Consider the following 20,309-nt stretch of genomic DNA (forward strand, 5'->3'; position numbering starts at 1 on the left):
GCAATAACTAACAAATAAATTACAATAATAAAACACTGTCCAGATTTATTTTCATTTTAAAATCTTTTTTTCTGACGTATGAGGTTTTATTATCTATTTGAAGGTTTATTTTATCATTTTATGTATTTATTTTTTAGGTTTTGTCATTCTACTAAAGGTTCTCCTTCTTCTTCTCTGGTTATTTTCCACATGTGCTCTCAGTCCTCCAAGGCACACCCCTCTCCACCCGTCAGCCAATCACAGAGCTCGCTGTGCGCGGGGGGCGCTTCTTGTGCAGCCAATCACGAGCGCGCGCCTCAGAAGAAACATGGCGGCGCCCATGAGCAGAGCAGTGAACAGACTCGTCTCAAAGTGAGTCAGTTTTTGTGGTTTATTTCTCTTTCTGCTCACTTTGCTGAGTCACATGTGGAAAAACTCGACCTGCTGTGTCCCCCGGCATCAGTCTGGGTCTAAAAGTGTCCCTGAAAGTCCCCGAAGCGTCTGTTAGTGAGTGTTACATGGAAGGTTGGTTTGTTTTCTGGGTAAACTCCAGTAATTAGCGACGGTTTTACACAGATTTATTCGTGTAAATCCACTTTTTCATGAGCCGAAACGAAGGCTGCCCTGTAGTTTCTTTATCCATGTCCTGAAATGAGCGTAAAATGTGAAGTTGCTGCTTCGCTGTGAATAAAGAGACAAAGCTTGGTTCCCCTGATTACAGAGACAGACCAGGTGCGTTGCTGTTTGAGGAAGGTTCAGGTCTTGCTGCAGAGAAAAACATCACAGTGAAACGCATGAAAAGCTTGTTGAACATTTCATCTGTAAAACGGACACATTTCAAGTTGCTGCCGTGCAGCTGTGTCTCTTATAACCCTCTGCACTCTGTGGACTAATGTCAGTGATCCATTTGCTTTTGCAAAGTTTGTATCTTACTTTGAGCGCAGTTTCTTTGTCAGAAAGTCCGCTGTACTGGGGTTTTCTCACTGAAGGGGCTGTAAATAAAGCTGATGATCCTGCAGTGTTGATTTAAAACATTTAGGGGTAAAGAGTCCACATTTTACTAAGTATTCACCTGCTTCCTCCCTTCCTATCAGATAGATAAAGAGGACTGGAGCTTTCCTTTCTTTGCTTGTTGGTCCATGGCATTTAAACCAATATTTTAAAGCTCATTGTGCTTTAGGTCATAAGTTTTATTCAGTTTCTTAACCTCCTACACTAAAAGAAAATGTAAAAGCTCTGCCCTCACTGGAGGAGAGCACCACAGCAAGTATTTTTATAACCTCACAAACATGATCCTGCTCTGGAGAATGGTGATTCCCTGTATGAGAAGTATCTTGTTACAGATAGAAACTGCTTTTGTTTTCTTCTACGATTCTATAGCTTTTTTTTTTTTTCCACGTGTTCTTCATAGATAGAGAGAAGCTTCATCCCTTGGGAATGTTCCTTCGGGAAATTCAGAAAATCACATGAAATTTCGGACTTCTTTGTTTAAGTTAAAATATGTTTCAAATGTGTGATTTTGTTGATGTTTCGTAAACAGGCTTTTGCATATTTCTTTGGCCTTAAACTGTAGTTGGCCTATGGCTAAGTCCCGCCCCCAAATGTGATGAGCCAATCACAGTGTGTAAAGCCATTCCTATACACTCAGCATTCTCTGCCTGGGCGGCCGTTGAAATGCAAGGCACAAAGTCTGTTTTCATTCAGTTTAACAAGGTTTTTCTGAGATTTTGAGTTTAAAGAATGGTGAAATGGGTGACTAGAACTTTACACAGAGGGATATGTTTATTTTTGTTTTTGGTATTCAAGTATCAGGTACTGGTGTATCGGTGCCCCTCAAGTGTGGATCTGTGTTGGTGGGAATGGGCTGATCCGTGGTGCTGACCCAGGCTCTTTGAATCAGCGCTCTTGGCTCCTCCTTTATTTGAAATTTTACCTCTGATGCACTTTCTTTGTTTTTAGCTGCATTTCCAGTCTACAGAGTGTAAAAGTTTACAATTAAATAGAATTTCTGTACCTTTTGGAAACTTTGTTTTGCTGGTAAACATCTAAATATTTTATCTTTAAAATAGATTTTAAGTTCAGTAATTCCATATACTCATTTTTTGCCTTTAGTCAAAACATGACCAGTCTTATCCCACAGTAGAGCACGCAGGTTATTATTTAACATTGGGACAGGATCAGTATTGGTTGAAACCCAAAGCCCAGGGTCCAGAACCAGATCTCTAGTTTTTAAACTGTTGTCCCTCCAACGTGTCATGAACCAGTTAGGAGATCCTTCTGTGATAACCCATCATTTCAGCAGATGAAGACCTGGATTTCTGCAACATCTGAACATGTAGAGGTTTTAAAATCTGCACATGCTCAGTGTGAACACACAGCTTTCTTAAATCACTAAGATATGTTTGAAAATACCAAGAAATACATCCAAGCCCTAAAATACACCATGAGATTCAGTGAGTCTAATGATATTAGTCCAACTTACCCTTAGTTCTTCTCTTAGTAAACTTCCACATGTCACACACACACACACACACACACACACACACACACACACACACACACACGGTTCACTGAGGAAGTTCAGTTTAAACTGACCTGAGACGGTTTAGTCAGCTCCTAATGTGTCTCCACATGTCAAACACGGTGACATGTCCCTCTAATTCAGGGCTCATGAATTTCCAGAGGCACAAAGCTGATGATGCTGCCAAAGCAGAGTGTGAAGTGACTGTCACGCCAGTCTGCTGTGAGTGTGTGTGTGTGTGTGTGTGTGTGTGTGTGTGTGTGTGTGTATCTTTATCATGGATAATGATAGCCTGAGCTGATTAGAAATAAACCGTTCTTGTTTTGACTAAATGAAAAGTCCAGTTTTTTCAGGAAGTGGTTGTTGTGTATAGTGAAGTAAAGGAGTCCAGCTCCTTGTTAGTGGGCTTCACATTGAGTTTGGGCTGTTGTTGCTGGGAAGCAGCACCTACACGGTTAAACGCAGCCCTCTCAGGAGGCTGGGACCAGGAGAGGAATGTGTGTGCTGGTTTTTATGGACAGCCTAGAGCCCTCGCCCTGGCATTGGCGGCAGACTGCTCTTTGTCACAAACACCCTCGTGTCAAAGATGCAACAGCATCCTGGAGGAAGCATTGGCTGCCGCTATGAAGTCGACAAGTGATGAAAGTAGCCTCCAGGTTGTCAATTAAGAGAGCCAAGGCCTGGACCTTATAAGTTAATGGGCAGTTTCCCCTCTCAGGGCCTGCTAGGGCTTTATAGAACAGCTTATAAAAACCCCAAGTGTAATGCACCCCCATAACGTTTTCAATTAAGAGAAAGGGCATAAAGCCGTGCAGACACTTGGCAGCCGTGCGAGAATGTTTATAAAGTGGCATTTGGCATAAATGGAGAGGGGGAGTTTTCAATTGCCCCAGTTGTTTTAAAGCAGCAGCTACTGTGCAGATTTTTATTTTGATGGCGCTTCATGCTGACTGGAAGCATTACCGACGTCCTGGTGTCTTTTCATTACCGGCTCTTTTAGCTTGGTCATATGGACGCACAGCCTGAAGTTTAAAAGCCCCGTCTTCTCAGCTGTAAAAGAGATTAGGAAGAAGAAAAGGCAGCATTGTGTAAAACTGTACTCTCTTAATATTAGTTTAAAGCGCCGTTATAAATGCATCAGTCATTACTGAGCAAATGAGCTCATTTAGAAGCTTGCTACAATAAAAGAGAAGCTGCGATTAAAGAAAAGAAAATACAACCAAGGAGATTATTATTAGTTAGTGTAATTGACTCATGTGCAGGGCGACCCCCGTGTTTGTAAAGCTATTAAAAACAAGCGCTAATTCTCAAAGCTGAGAAGAAAATCCCTTCAATCATCTGCTGTCTCCTGTGCTGCAGCTAGCTTTGGCTTCCGCTAGGAAAATAAATGAGTGCTGGATAAACAGCCGTGTGTTGACACCTCATTTCCTCATTGATTGGTGGTGGGAGCTGAGCTGGAGGTGTGTGGCCATAATCCAATCAGGCAGGAAAACAACCGAGGGGGCTGTGTTCCCAAGTCCTTAAGCCAGGGAGGCCGAGCAGGTTGGCCAAGGAACTAAAACCCTTTTTTTGGACACTTTATCTCGTCTGTTTCAGGCTCGAGTCGCTCTCAGTGGTGTCAAAGTTTCCATAAATTGTCACGTTTTTTAAAAAAGTTGTCAAAGTGTTTTGTCAGCTCTGCTTTAGGTTAATGTGATGAAAAACTCCATCTCTGTGCTCCGACGCCTCCGCCTGTGGATGCATTCAGCAGCTTGACTCAGGCCTTTTCTGCACTTTGCCTTTTTGGAGCCAGTAAATCAATAAATCGCTCTATTACCTGTTGTTGACCCAGCTAGTCTTCCCTTTGAAAAGTGTTACAGAGCGTTAAGTAACACATGTTGCTGTGTGAAAACAAAGCTCTGGTGGCCGGCGTGGCGACCAGCTGAGTAAACGTGCTTGAGGGAGCCGTGTGTGTGTGTGTGTGAAGGCAGAGAGGAGAGGCCTACACTTGTCCCAGGCAGCGCTGACCCAGGTGGATCCATGCGGCCCACAGATGGATCTGTAACCCTGTATCCCCCTAAGAGAAAAAACTCCACACAACCAAAACAAGTGTCTCTGCTTCAGCGCCGAAGCCTTTGATCCGCAGCACATCTCTGGCTGCAGAGAGGGACTCCTCTGGACCCCAGAGCGCACATGGACCCGCATCTGTGAAAACACGGCCCGGGAGGAATGTGTGAACAATGCAACAAAAGAATCCTGTTGGAGAAACGTGGGGTGGATTTGGCTAACGGGTGGTTTGTGTGGTTTTGTGTGGTTTCGGGTTTGAGCGTGGTGGTGGGATCCAATGAGAGGCTGGAGAAATATTGGCTGTTTTTAATGATAACACCAGAGGAAACTTGTGTTTTTGCTTTTTACAGATGTGATGAAATGATCCTGTGTTAAAGGCAGGGTGTCAGAAAGTGTGACAGCTCTGGGACGCTCATTCAGTTCGATGTGCAGCTCATTCAGTTGTGCTTTTTAAATCAAAATACAGCGAAATCTAAAATGCAACGGTGATAAAGCATGTGATAATATGGAGTGAGGTTTTTTAGGACATGGATCTCAGACCTCCTCAGACCACCCAGCCTCCTCTCAGACGTCCTGATAAGCTGCCTTCAGCGTTGATCCATTTATTGACCTGTATTAGAGCATTTACTGTACTGTGATGACTCAGATTGGTAATGAAGGAAGTGTGTGTTGGGCTGGTACAGTTTAGCCCGTTTAGCATTAATTGGCCAGCCGTCAGAGGTGTGTGTGTGTGTGTGTGTGTGTGGGCAGGATATTGCTTCCAGACCTGGAGTTAGCTCGGCCGTCAAAAGGCCAAAGGGGTTTTGTTTTGTCCGTTAAAAAGATACAGATTCAGGATCAGCTTACACCTCAGGAACCTGCAGGAGGACGTATGACGCCGTATCATACTTTGGGTGATTCGTGTCCTGTCCCGTCCCCTCTCTCCTCTGCTTGGGGGAGGCTGTGGCGGTCTTCTCACGGCGCTGAGGTTGGCCCGTTGCCATGGTGATAGTCAGGTAGTTCCAGGGCGATGAGGTGTAATTTACCCAGCATTTCCTGTCTGATCCACAGCACTCTAATGAGTTAGAGCCCTGCTTTTATAGCAGAGTGTTTGTTAACAGGGCACAGCAGGATGCCTGTTTGTGTGTGAGAGTGTGTGTGTGTGTGTGTGTGTGTGAGAGAGTGTGTGTGTGTGGTTGTCTTTCCCTCCACTCTGACATGTTTGTTTAAGCTTGTACACCTATAGCTGGGACTTTGTGTTACAGTGCATGGGTCAGTGCTGAGGCCTCCTGGCTGCAGTTCTCACAGTAACCTCTAGGTGTCAGTGTTGACAGCGTGCTCTGAGATGAAGACTGATTTCTGCTCTGTGAAGTTTCATCTCGTAGGTTTGTCTGGTGTTAGAGCAGCTTCCTGTGAAAGGTGACCTTTTTTCCAGACAGAGGACGGGGCTTTGGTGGCACGAGCAGTGAAAAAAAGAAGACGCAAAAATCATGATTCACTTTACAAAACAATTTTTTCTGATGCTGAAAATCTGTAAAATAAGATTTGAGATCTGTGAGGGAAATCAAATGTAAACAGGATAGTAATGTAAAGTCTGATGTAGCATCAGAACTTAATAGGTCAATAAGTTAATAGTTGATAAGTTAATTGGAAACTAATCAATTAACAGCTTACTGAGCTAAAACCTGATTCTGATGTTATTTCATAAGAAATTTGTGTGTGCTCTCTCAGTCTTGAACATGCCTAAAATCACCTGCTTTCTGCTCTACTGTTTACATTTTAAACATCAGTTTCCCTGCACATATGTCGCTTACACACATTAAGAAAACTTTTGCATGAAAAGTTGTGAAGTTTGCAGCTGCACTTTCTCATCAAAGTGGGGAAAGGAGCATGGATGGTTTCAGGAAATTTATAAAAATCTGCTCATTTCAGGATTCAACTCAACTTTATTTATAAAGCACTTTAAAACAGTGCTGTACATAAAAGTAGTGCAGGAATAAATACGTAAATAAAACAAAATAAATCATTAAAACAAAGGTGCACATAGTAAAATAATTGTTACATTTCTCTAAAAATAATTTGAAACAACAAAACAATTGATACAAAGTTTAAGGATTTTAGGATTATAAATTAAATTAAGTTGATTGCAAAAATGACATGACACATTTTAAGATGTTCTAAGAGTGAGTTAATTTATTTATATTTTAATTTCCCTCAAAATATTTCAAACCAGTCATCAAATCTTGATTTAGACACTTTGTAGCAACTGAATTTTTACTTTGTGCCGAAGAAGCTTGCAACGTTCATTGATCATAGAATGACTCAAGACCCTTAATTAGGATCTGATCTTTAACACCAAACTTTATATTTAGTAACGCAGTCTGGGACAATCCCTGATATGAATGGATACCAAATTAGGTAAAAGTACTGATTCACATAAAACCAAAAGGTATCATGTTGAGACACCTAAACGTATCTATGTGACTGTGAAGGAGTGGAAGAGGAAGAGATTTTCCACGCCGGACATGAACACAGAATTTCAAGGTTATATATTGGAGAATGAATGTGATAAAAAAAAATTGAGATTTTATTATTAAACAAATTAGTAGTTTTCTACCACACAGACACAAACAGTACACACAAGGGTTTTAGTTCCTCAGCCAACACTTAAAACTGATACCGTTGAGTACCGATACCAACTGCCAGGTAGCAGGCATCTAGAGATGGGAACCTTTCACATTTGAAACGATACGGTACCTGGCAGTTGGTGTGTACCAATTTTTGGTACTTTTTGTGTTAATGTGGTAAAAAAATATTGATTTGTTTCATAATAAAATATTAAAAAAAATCAATTTAACATATTTATTCTTCAATATTTAACCTTGCAATGCTGTGTTTATGTCCAGCATGGAAAACCGCCTACTCTTTCACTCTCTCACAGTCACAAAGATGCGTTTAGGTACCTAAACATGGTACCTTTTGATTGTATGTGAATCAGTACCAGGTACTTTGGACAGAATTTAGTTGGTACCTGTAAAAGTACCTAATTCAGTACCCATCCCTAGACTCAAGACCCTCATTGAGGATCTGATCTTAAATACCAAACTTTATGTTTCGCGCAACTCAGTCTGGGACAATCCCAGATAGGGATAGATACCGAATTAGATACTTTTAAAGGTACCGACCAAATTCTGTCAAAAGTACCAGGTACCAATTCACACAAAATCAAAAGTACCATGTTGAGGCGCCGAAACGCATCTTTGTGACTGTGAGGGAGTGGAAGAGGAGGTGAATTTCCATACGAACCATGAACACAGCATTGCAAGGTTATATCCTGAAGAATAAAAATGTTAAATTGAAAATAACTGAGATTTTAATATTAAACAAACTGGTATTTTTTAACCACATAGACACAAACAGCACCAAAAAGTGATACTGGTTGCCAGGTACTGGGCATGAGTATCATGTTGTTTCAAATGTGAAAGGTACCCACCCCTAATCCCAGAGTATGAAGGAAGGATTTCCCTCCATTAAGTGACTGAGTCATGAGAGGATCGTGACTTTACTCACTGCCACAGAAACATTATGTCATGTATGTTTTTCTCCTGTTTTCTGCAGTGACCCTGAGTGTTTCTGAGCGTCTGTGCGTTCAGAAGTCGTCCCTCGTACCAGCTCATGTCTGTGATTTCAGAGAGTGAGATGAACAGGCATATTTCTGAGTAAATCAGGCACAAAGAGAAGAGTTGGCTGGCTCCTTTTTGGTGTTGTTCCTGTTTGGAAGCGGCCTTAGAGCTTCCCATCACATCATTGGCACACGTTGCAGACAGGCGGCCCTCCTGTTAGCGCTGTACTTCATTAGAACCAGGTTTCAGTGGTACCACACACACTCCAACAGCGGGGCCATCTCCCCGCCATCAAAGCAGGGTTTATACAAAGGCTCGTCTCTGTGTCTGTCTTCCCATCAGTGTCTGCTAATGATGCATGCCGCACACGTTTTTAACGTTGACACCCTCCTCTCCCATCACTCATTCACACTCTCAAGCTCTGCTCCTCTCCTCCTCTCCTCCTCTCCTCCTCTCCTCACGCTCAGCCCTTCATGGTGTTTGTTTGGCTGCTGGGTTTTGTTTGTTTATTGTTTCCAGATGGCAGACGCAGACTTCATTTGTGTGGCTTTCAAGTTCCCAGAGAGCTTTTTACTGCCTTGGCTCAAGCGCTTATCCTGTTTCCTCTAGCCGGGACTTTATGATGGGCCTTTTTATACGTAGCAACTGGAAACAACTGTCACTAGCAGTCTGCGTCAGGGAGAGCAGGAGGAAGCTGGAGGAAGCCTCTCTTTTCTCTGAACATCTACTCCTCTTCATCAGTGACAGAGCAGTCAGAGCGGACAGAGCAGAGACGGGCGAGGACGCAGTTTGTCGCTCAGAGCCAGAGGCGTTGTCTTCTCTCCTCCAAACTTCAGTTGCATCATCAGCTGAAGGAAACTATCTCTTTGTTGACGTCCAGAGTTTGCTGAAGCTGTAGTTTGTGCTGTTCCCCCTCGCAGCCTGGTCTGGGCATCATTAAGCGCTGTGACATCACGTATTTACAGGAACCCAGGAGGGCGACTTACCCAGTAAACGTGGGGGAGGACCAGTGCATGTCTTTTACTCATCGGATGCGGTTTTTAAGACGGCGCAGTAATCAAAGCTCTGGGTTATATAAAAGCCAGCCCTTCTTCTTCTTCTTAAGGAGGCCTTTTCCTCTGGCTGCTGCTGAATGAGTGATTACCCGGGCATCCCAACCTGACTAATCCCATTTTTAGCAGTGATTTAACACAGAGGAGCGGCGGCCAGCGCTCGCCGTCAGTTACTGAGCCGCAGAACTGGTCACTCTGCCTGTTTGACTCCATACCTCAGCTAATGATCAGTCAGATGGTGGATTTTCTCCTCTGATGAAGGATTGTGGGACACGTGGCTGTGTTTCCACGCACTGAGAGTCAGAGTGTCTCAGATTGCGTCACTGTAAGCTGGTTTCGTGGTGAGCGCGCCGACGGAGGCTGCAGCCGTGTTGGGACTGGCGGCACAGTTACCACACTAACCCGCTTGTGACCCTGCACAAGGGGATCCAAGCTGAAGTGTGAGGGGATCTGACTTTAATGTCCACGTAATCAGTGGTGTTTGTGTTTTACCAGCACTGAGCGCCTGGCCGGCCGGCTAATCTCATCAGGGTTTGGGCTCTGGTGCCGGGGTGAGGGAGAGGACAGCCTAGAATGACCCATATCTGCGTGCCAGGACGGCTGCAGCACTGAGGCTCCATCAGAGTTTACTACGAGGCCCTCTGCCAGGGTGTTTACTACTGAACTGTCTGGCACAACAAGATAAAGCCTGCTGTAATGTCCTCTAAGGACACGGACACTCTCACTGCCCAGGGTCTGCTCATTTTCCTCATGCCAGGCTCTTTGCAGCTGCACCATGATATTGTGGAGTAATGATGGAGGGGAGGCTGGGTTGGCTAGTTGGCGCTTCACTCATACACTAGCAATCCTTTCCCATCATGCACCACACACACGCTGAAATCCTGATGGAATCTGTATTTCATCACCCAGCAGTGGCGATTCATCCTCAACAGCTAAAAAATTAAAAAAAAACCTCAGACGATCTGATCAGACACAAATCGATTCCTGGGAATCATCTCTGATCAGGAAACATCTACGTCCTGTCCTGCAATCCAGACACAGACAGCAGAGCTGGTGCGAGCACATCTAAGTTAATGATTGCTAATAATAACTGAGTGATATGGTTTTAACTTTTCCATGATCTGCTGATAACAGCGATCCATTTCCATCCCCTGACAGGAAAAATGGCGTCATGTGATGTCACCAGTTTCTTTCTGATTCACAGTTTTGGAGCCGATTGTTGATGGCGCAGTGAAATGCTGACTCCATTCTGGCTTTGTTTCAAGTTTAAATGAGGTAAAGAGGCGGGGCCTTTAGCCTCCTCGTCTAGACCTACAGGTGTTCACCTGTCAGTCAAACCAGCCACGCCCATATATCGGCAAAACACCTTTGTTTGGTTTTGAAGCCATACCTCCATCACAGGTGCCAGGTGACACAAATGAGTTTTTTATTTCTTCCTTAATCTCTTCTTGCAGGGTGTCCACAGGGTCTTAAAAAGTATTAAAAGTTGATAAATCAATTTTGGGAAAATTGCAGCCCTTAAAAACTATTAGAAAGTCTTAATTGTGGTTTTATGAGGTATTAAGTTTCAAAGGTATTCAAGTTTTGACTCAAAAAATATCCATAAATATTTATTTTCCTCCTTGCGACTGTCCCCTGAGTGGGATGTTAAACGCTCGGCCAATAAAGTTATAAAATAGAAAACAATAGACAAGAATAGAGTTACTTTATTGATCCCAAACTGGGAAATTGTTGTGTTAACATCAGAAATCGATGGAGTCAGAAGAAAAATACAAAAATAAAAAAGAATCAAATAAAAATAAAAAAATAAAGACTCTAGTTACAATACCATAAGGATTGTGAGCGGTATAAACACCAGCTATAGATTAATGTAATTTCTAGTTTCATAAAGAGAAATTAAATACAACAATAAAGCAAATCACTCAATCTCAATTGGACATGTCCTAAATTTTAAAAATGATTAAATAATTTTCTGAATTTTTTTCAGCAAGTTGGCCTCGAATTTCTGCTGTTTCTTGTTGTGGGAGTGTGGATAAACCTGCCTTTAGTTTCATTTGTTCTTTCAAGCTTTATTCCTCCGGGTGGATGCCAACAACAACTCAAAGTTGCGATAAAGTCTTAAAACCTTTTGAAAGGTTTTTGAAAAAGTCTTAAAAAGGTTTTGAAATCAACCTCAGGATTTTAGCAGATACCCTTTCCTGGCTCTCCTTCCTGATGTGTCTGGTAGTTCCTGAAGAAACCTCACAAAAATGTCAGCTGTCAATCATTGTTAAACGTACGACTGGAACACAAAACAGCCCAAAACATCTTCATATCCCCACAGCAGACGGAGCTGAGAAATATTTCTACCAGGAGTTTTTATTTTTAAGTTTGACCACAGCCCATCTGGAATGACTGGGGAGACAGAGTTTGTGACCTATACTGCAGCCAGCCACCAGGGGGAGCAGTTTTGCTGAGATGACGTCCATTTATTTTACAGTATGTGGTTCTGAAAGAGAAATGTTGTGTTCAGACAGTTTTCTGATCCAGGTTTGAAACTTGTTTCTGCAGCTCTTTGAATGGGAGTGTTTGTGGTCTATGCTGTTTCTGCACAAAGCCTCTAGTGGACGCTCAAGGTATTGTTTCCACTTGGGTACAATGTGAACTTTGCTTTGTGTTGGAGTCTTATACAAATTAGGAATCTAAAAGGATGAGTAGGAAAAGCGTTCATTGTTCTTTCCCTGACATTTTCAGCTGAGATTTTGGTGAGATGTGATTTTTGGTAACAGAGCAGTGAGGTTATTTACTGCGGCCTGTTTGTGGTCCTCCTCTCTGCAGTGAAACACCCGGTGTTACCCACAGTGTTGTTTTAGTGAACTGACACCGCTGCACTCACTCTGCTTCACCCAGGGGAGGTCAGAAACCTGCTCGGCCCTACACACACACAGAAACACACACACACAGAAACACACACAGAAACACACACAGAAACACACACACAGGAAACACATCAGCAGCTGGCTGTTTGACGCTCTATTTTAAAGCAGTGGATATTTCTGAGCTCGTCAATCCCCTGACGTCTCTAGGCGTGATAGAGGAAGTCCTTCTCATGTGAGGGTTGGATGCTTTTCCTATTTTGCTGTGAAAATGTGTCCTCGATGTTTGGTTTTCCATTTCACAGCGGACTCATCAGTGAAGGGGGCACCAGGACTGGCTGCAGCAGGCTTTGTGAGGAGCCAACGAGCAGCAGGTCACAGCTCGCGGCGTCTCGTCTGCCTCGCTGAGTGAAGAGCTCAGGTCCAACACAATCGCAGGATTTCTGGAGAGCTGTTGTTTCCAGTCAGAAAGTGGGAAAAGGCACGTTTAGCTCCTGAATCCAGCTTCGCAGCGGCTTTTATTTCCAACCATAATGAATGCAGAATATTCAGACATCCATCTGGGAACACATGTTCAGATCAAAGAAACACTTTGAAAGAGTTCGAACTCTCACTGAGGCCTAATTATCACCTAATAGCTGATTTGGCAACAAACAACTAATTATTATCTCTTTTGCTTCTATTAGCCGCAGCTCTGAATGGCGACACCTCGGCTGATGATAATCAGGGCGAGTGTTTATGAAATCTACCCCAGGAGTTCAACACATGTAGCTTTAATTTGGCTTTAACCCTCCCAGAACTGGAGAAGTGTTGCTCCGCATTGTTTGTTTTATCTCCTATTTCGAGCCGTGTGTGTGTGTGTGTGTGTGTGTGTGTGTGTGTGTGTGTGTCCCTGTGGGTGAAACTCCAATGTTTGAGAAATGCATTGTTTTCCACAGGAAGGAAGCTCATCGTCTACTGTAAACGCCATCAGATATTCGCCGCACGCATACCGGCTTTTTTTAATGTGTGTCACCTCACCGCTGGTTCATTTGTTTAGCCAACAGCCTGCTACCTAAGCTTATTAAATCAATAGATTAAAAGCATGCCTGGCTGTGATGTTAAAGGCTGGATACAGACGTGCACGCACAGACACACAAACAGGAGCAGCGTGCGAAGTTGGTCCGTCTTTGATGTGTCCCGATTGACAAAGAGACTCCCTCCTATCAAAGGATTACAAATAAACTGCAAAGAAACGCCTGCTGCACAAAGGTAGCCTATGTTCCCCCTGTTTGTTTGTTTGAAATGAAGTCTGTTTGGGATTTGTAGTCTGTCTTTGATCCGCACGGACCACATCAAACTCGTCCTGGTCTAAATCTGTATTTTTTTGCCATGTCGAGCATGAAAAGTGGCCTTCATGCGCTGACGCAGACGGCAGGGCTGGAGCAGACCACGAGCAAATTGGCATGGCGTTTTTTGTCCCATCTTCGATGATGCGGTACTTCCTCAGGCTTTTGTCTCCAGTTTGGGCCACAGCTGTCAGGCTAGGTGCGATCCACGCTCCCCTCCCAAAAACCTCAGGCCACGCGCCGCTGCACCCCAAACACTAAATAGGAGCATTAGACACACCGTGTTAGGGGCTGCTGGTGCTGGAGCTGTGGCTGTGGGTGCGTGTCTCCACCCGTAGCCACGGCCATGCACATTATCACACACACACAGCTGCACACACAAAGTTATCCCTGCTCCTTTAAGACAATGCATTTATTCTTTTGTGTTTTACGTCCCATTGTCCTGCCGCTGACTCCCGTTTTGTCTATTTCCCGTTGACCCCGCTTTCTCTCTCAGTCCCCGCCCCGCTCCAGATCTGCACAGTGAAAAAATACCCACATGGCCTTCCCACCCATATGTAGTGTTGCAGATTTTGATTATGCGCCACCAGCATCACACCTCAGCAGGGTTTATCCAAACATGAAAATTAATTCACAGCTAAATGCTGCTATATGCAGCCTGAGAGGAGCGGAGAGGAGAAATCAAACACAGGTTTGCACCAGCCAACAGATCCAGCATTAAGGAGGAGAGCGCCCAGAGGCAGACACGGCGTTCATTAATGTGCAAAGCAAACGGCACAGTTACATCCCTCCCAAACAACACACACACACACTCACACACACATATATGCATTGGTCATTTCAACGAGAGAAAGCAGTGAATGAGAACGGGCATAAAATAAAACTTGGTGAAGTAAAACAGATGTAAAATATTCCTGCAGCTGCTGAAAAATCAAGTTAATGGAAGAAGAAGAATAAAATTATCATAATGAGCTCTAATTGTAAACAGAGGCCAACACTCACAGGAGCCTCACATTGATCAGCCTGAATCAGAAAGTTTGGAGTCCAGGAAGCAAACTTTGAGTCCACGCTTCACCGTCTCACTCAGAGCGCTCTCCATCGCAGACGACGTCTCTCCGCCTGATTCCCGAGCTATCTGAGAGTTTTTCAGCGTGCCTTTTAGTCTGTGATGAACTTTAGCATGAAAGTACTTGGGCATGACTTTGTCTCAGAGCAATGCAAATGGAATTGCCCCCCGATGGTTTGGAATGCACCCAGCTGGCCTTTAAAAGGTGATAATTGGAAAATACAGGATGAAGCCACAGTCAAAGTGGGGACCTTGCGTTAGACGGAGGTAGCTGCAGAAAGGATGCAGCGACACACGCAGTTTCAGCACACGTAGGTTTGTTTTTCAGGTGATGGAGGATCATTTTAATCAGCATTTCATTTTGAGCTTTGGAAAGATGTCTGCAGGGATGGTGTTGAATATCTGAGCTGTGATTGTAAATACAGAGGTTGTGTTTAGGGATGGGATTCAAAAATTGTTTCCTGTTGAGAATCGATAAGAAATGTTTCAATTAGAGTCCGACCGATATGGGATTTTTGGCACCGATACCGATACCGATACTGGGGGCGAAAAAAAAGCCGATATCTGACATATTGGCTGATATATATAATAAATTCATTGATATACACAGGATATATACTGTTTATGAACACTAATTATTATAATACCCATATGATTCAAGACAGAGACAGAGCACTTTTAAATCAAAACAAAGAACTTCAATTAGAAAACTGTCAACATAAGAACTGTAGTGTAAACCAATGATAAATAAGAACAAGCTGTAAACACAATAACAAATAAAGAAGTCAAACATTAAACACAGTAGGTAGAAAAAAAAGTTTAACTGTAAACACACAATGAGCAACTTACACGATGTTAAAATGCTGTATTAAAGTCTAACATTAGGTAATGGTGGACGTGTGAATTAACAGTAGCATTTATTTCTGTTTATCTCTCAAAAAAGCAACTTTTGCTACGTTAAAACGTCGTTCTATAGTCTTACATTAGCTAACGGTGGATGGAGGGGGCGGGCTCTCGGGCAGCGCGCAGCCCAACACACAGACACACAGGAACAGCGACAGAATCTCCACGGGGCAAAACTTGAATTTTTGATTAATTGATTAATCGGCCTGACCGATTAATTGGGCCGATTAATCAGTCGGGCTCTAGTTTCAATCCATTGATATCGTTAGCCTTTGTGCTTAATGATTCCCTTATCAATTCTTTACATTGTGCCAGAGCTGCTGAACCTTACGTCGACTAGTCTGCTGCAGCTATCTTAGCTTAGCAGTTAGCTAACGTTTCCCAAGAAAACTCTGATTCAGGATTTTCAGGTTGAAGTTTTCTTGAAGAACTGACTTCATAAAGAAATGTACATCACTCTCTCTCAGGAGATTCATATTCTGTACATTCAACTTGGTATAAATCACCTTATTTACCAAAATAACAAAATAGAGCTAGCTTGATGCTAACGTATATGGGAAACTGCATTGATATGCTAGCAGTTAGCATAAATCAGTATAACTTCAGCTTCAGAATAGAATTTAATCACAGAAACATATCACATCAACTCTTTGTAAAAATACAGAGAATTTTAAATGCAGGCTAATGAAAGGCTAATGGCTGACGGAAAGGTTCCAAACAGCTTAAACTATTGCTATAACAACTTTGAGACACTAGATGGCCTACTTGAATTATTAATACATCACAACACAGTACATCAACGTCACATTGTGTGAAATTTTGACCTGTTTCTGTTTAACTATGTCCAGAAATATCCAGACTCAGGGACCAATTACATTTTATTCACTTACAGTATAAACTCAATTAAATGTTGTTGACACAGAAAACCTGTAAAGATACTTTTTGTACCAAGAAAATTCACATCAGGAGTTGATAAGGGGATCGATAAGGGCATTTTTGTTGACAAAATCTTATCAATTCGCATCCCTAGTTGTGTTCATGCTTAAAGCACGTTTCCTGTGCTGTAGCTGTCACACTAACAGCAGAGCAGGTTTGCATCACGAATGTCTCTCATTGCTTTGCAGATTTCCTGATGCAAAAAGGAGTTTTGCTAACGGTGATATCTTTATGGCTTCACATGAAAGGCTTGGATTGGACTTGGAGCTCCTAAAGGAAAGCTAAAAAGCACGTCCCAACTCATTTCTAAACCCTGACACAGCATTCCTTTTACTCCTCGGGAAGGAAGTGTAGTGGGAAGGTCGGGAGGCCTATTCAGGAGCTCTTCCCTTTACAAGCCAACATTCAAAGCGTTCCTCCTCTCCTCCTTGTGTTAGCCTAACCCAGTGTAAGCTTGTGCATCCGGTCTCCATTACTGTGATCTCCTCCAAGAGAATGTGACAGTGATAAGGTCCTTTTGAAGTCCGGCTTTACTGCTGGACCTCTAAAGAGGGACTGAGAGCCAGCTGGAAGCAGCTAAACTGGAGGGAGCTGGGTACGTTCCCCTCCTGACCTTCAGATCTGTGTTACAGTCTTTACTCCTCCACAGACTCTCAGGTGTCTTAAGCGTGGTTTATTATCATAAAAATAGATCCTCACGTTGTAGAAACTATCAGTCATTAGGCTCTGGTCCAGTCCAAACACTCTGCAGCCTCTCACCCGTCAGGCCCGTGTCAGTCAGCAGACATTTCCAGGAACAATATGCCAACACCCACTCTGCTGTGAGCTCAGGAAACCTCTGTGTGGACTCTTCTTAATGACTTCCTGTACCTGATGCCTCCTATTGATACCTGGGTTCCTGGACCAGCCCAGAGTGACCGTGCTCCTGACTTTGACGTAGCTGCTGTTTACAGGAATCTTCATTCAGAATAAAAACAGTCGGTGCGACCCTTTAGCTCCATTTTTCCCCCATGGTTCTGGTTCTGATGAAACTTTAAATGAGGTCTTTGACGTGAAACCCTCTGCTCAGACCTCTCTGTTTCTACTCGCAACGTGTGATACTGCATCAGATACTGGTGCCAGTACCAGATCAACTCTTTCAAACTGGCCTCGGTCTCTACTATTGACCGTAAAAAAAATGTATGTTGTTGCCGCAAAAACTGCTCCCCCTGGTGGTTGGCTGCAGTATAGGTCAAACACTCTGTCTCCCCAGTCATTCCAGATGGGCTGTGCTCAAAGTTGAAAAATAAAAACACCTGGTAGAAATGTTTTTCAGCTCCGTCTGCTGTGGGGATATGAAGGTATTATTGGGCTGTGTTGTGTTCAAAGCCTTTTTTTCTGGAAAGTTCCTTTTTGCTCAAGTTATCACTATGGTAATGGTAAAAGGTGGAGCCATGCTGTTTATTTTATATACACAGTCTATGATCTCAGCCCAACATGAGCAATATTTACTTCTTACAACCCCAGCTCCACTTGACTAATGTATTTTTATTCCACAGTAGAGCCTGATTGATCGGCAGGCCGATTAATCAGTCTGATTAATCCTGTCACCAATTAATCAACATTTCACATGCCCACCATTATTCTAAAACTAAATATGGAGTTTTAATGTTGTGTTAGTTGTTTCTTTTGTGTGATGAACAAAGATAAATGCTACTGTTAATTCACCTTTCCACTATTATCTGATATAAGACTAATAAGGCGTTTAAACATCCCGAAAGTTGCATTTTTTTAAATAAACGAATGCAACTGTTTATTCACACATCCACCATTATCTAATATAAGAGTATTGTACAGCGTTTTAACGTTGTGTAAGTTGCATCTTTGAGAAACAACGATGTATAAATTATGCAACTGTTACCCTCCATGTGCACCATTAATATAGGGCTGCTACACAGCGACTTCATAATGCCAGGATTAACCTGGGCTCATAAATTCACAAGTTATGGTCTTCATTAAAATGATTTTTGAAAATGTTTCAATGTATTTTGTTGTAACTGTATTTATTACATGTTGTTGAAGCAGCTACATCGTTAGTTAAAATCTAGTTCAGTCCCATGCATTAAATGGAAAATGGAACTTTTCAATAGCTGGTAATAATTTATGTTCATTTACAGTATATATCCTGTGTTTATCAATGAATTTGTTCTATATATCAGCCGATATATTGGATATCAGCTTTTTTTTTGCCCCCAGTAACAGCATCAGCCCCAAAAATCCCACATCGGTCGGCTCTTTTCCACATCTATAGAGATGTAATGATAAATCTTTGCCCTTTTGCACCAAAATTACTCAAGAGTTAAGGCCCCACCCTGCAAACTGCTTTGACGTTATTTACTTACAGATAGTTTTCTCAGTTTTGGCTGTTATATGAGTCCTTTCTACTTCTTTTAATCTTTAGACCTGTTGGAGATTAAGTTTCTAGTTTAACAACTAAAAGATAAGTTTCTTTGAACCTTCTCATACTGTGTTTCATACAACAACAAAAGTTGGCGTCGATGTTCTTCATTGTCTTTCAAGCATCTGAAGACCTTACATTCACAAACGTGGACCTCACATTTCTGCCTCTCGGACCCATGGTGCTTCATTTTTAAAAACTTTGACCTCTTAGCCACTTTTAGAGACACTTCCCACATCATCTTTTGGTGAAATGACAATATTCACCCATTTTAGTGCAAAAAAACCGACATATTTAAGCACAATAACCCTAACAACAAACAACCAATAGAAAACTCAAAACACAAATAATCAAACTTACTGGACGATGACCAAATGTATTTACTTTTCAGGTCTTACTTATCCCAAATAGCACGGTGAATTTAAAAAATGCACACCAGTTAAAAGCTCAATTTCCTGTTTGGTTAAATTCATTAGCACAGCTTCATGAAGAGACCTGAAAATCTGGTGGAAGTCCTTCGTTCTTTAACTCTTTTTTGGTAGAAATCTGTATGAGCTGATCTGCTTGAGACAAAGGAGATTCTGTATCACTGACACCTAAAGAGAATAACTACTTTTAGCAGCTTTCATTCCTTTTCCTAACTGATCAAAACTCCCTGTGACAGTATCAGAGACATCCCTTTAAAGTTGACTGAATGGGCCCGTGTTTACATGAGCTGGTGGTTATTCCTGTGAGCAGACTCAGTCCTGTCAGAGTGTCTCTGCTGATCTGAAGCGTCTGGTGTGTCAGACGTAGCTTTGGTATCAGGATGGTTAGTTCATGATCTCCGTCCGGTCCTGGAATGCGTTTGTGCCAAACAGGTCGAATCGAGTTTCCATGATCCTCCCAGTAAAGGAAGGAAGGGGCACTGGTGATCGCCCACACCCTCCCACACCACTCCCTTAATAGAGGAATAGGCCAAGGGCCGGGCCCCGCTTTGGCCCCGTCACTTTCCACTTTCTCTTTGGATCAGTGTTTGTTCCTGGACGTTAAATCTGTTAAAACTGGAAAAAGTTTTTTTAATGGAGCCATCAGAAGAGGTGTGTGCGCCTTCAGGATGTTCTGACTTATCGTCTTAGAGTCTATCACCTGTGTTCAGTCCATGCTGGATGTTTCAGGCTCGTCTCGTAGACCAGGGTCTCTCCCCTATAGATATATTTTCTTTCCTAAACCCACACTTGTGCAACAATCAATCAATCAGTCTTTATTTGTATAGCGCCAAATCATAACAAACGTTATCTCAAGACACTTTACAGAAACATTCACAGGTCTAGACCCATAAATGTTAATAAAATAAAACAGTAATCAGGGTATTTTTGAAAAGCAGGTCAACGAGCTGTGATTTAGTCCTGGTTCCTTCAGAAACTCGTGTGTGATGACATGACGGCGTGGTCTTGCACGCTGGCGAGGCTGTCTGACTCATCAGTGGCTGTGGAGAGTTGAAGATCTGGCTCCATGTGGGGACAGCCCTGGCTCCACATTTCATCATCATCGTTTTTTGTGCAGATGTGAGGATTAAAGGTGTATGCCGCATATTTGGCTGAA

At 42.7% G+C, this 20,309-nt stretch overlaps 1 protein-coding gene across 1 annotated transcript in view; it reads left to right on the forward strand.

Annotated features, from left to right (window-relative positions):
- Positions 1-221: 221 nt before the first annotated feature.
- clybl (citrate lyase beta like) overlaps positions 222-20,309 on the forward strand; it is a 195,074-nt gene continuing 174,986 nt past the window's right edge. The window contains 1 exon segment of the mRNA XM_074694315.1: positions 222-351. Coding sequence (XP_074550416.1) covers positions 308-351 — 44 coding nt within the window. The 5' untranslated portion in view covers positions 222-307.

This window comes from Halichoeres trimaculatus, unplaced genomic scaffold (assembly GCF_033239565.1).
Source record: "Halichoeres trimaculatus isolate MK-OKI-2021-1 unplaced genomic scaffold, fHalTri1.1 fHalTri1_scaffold_19, whole genome shotgun sequence".
NCBI lineage: Eukaryota > Metazoa > Chordata > Actinopteri > Labriformes > Labridae > Halichoeres > Halichoeres trimaculatus.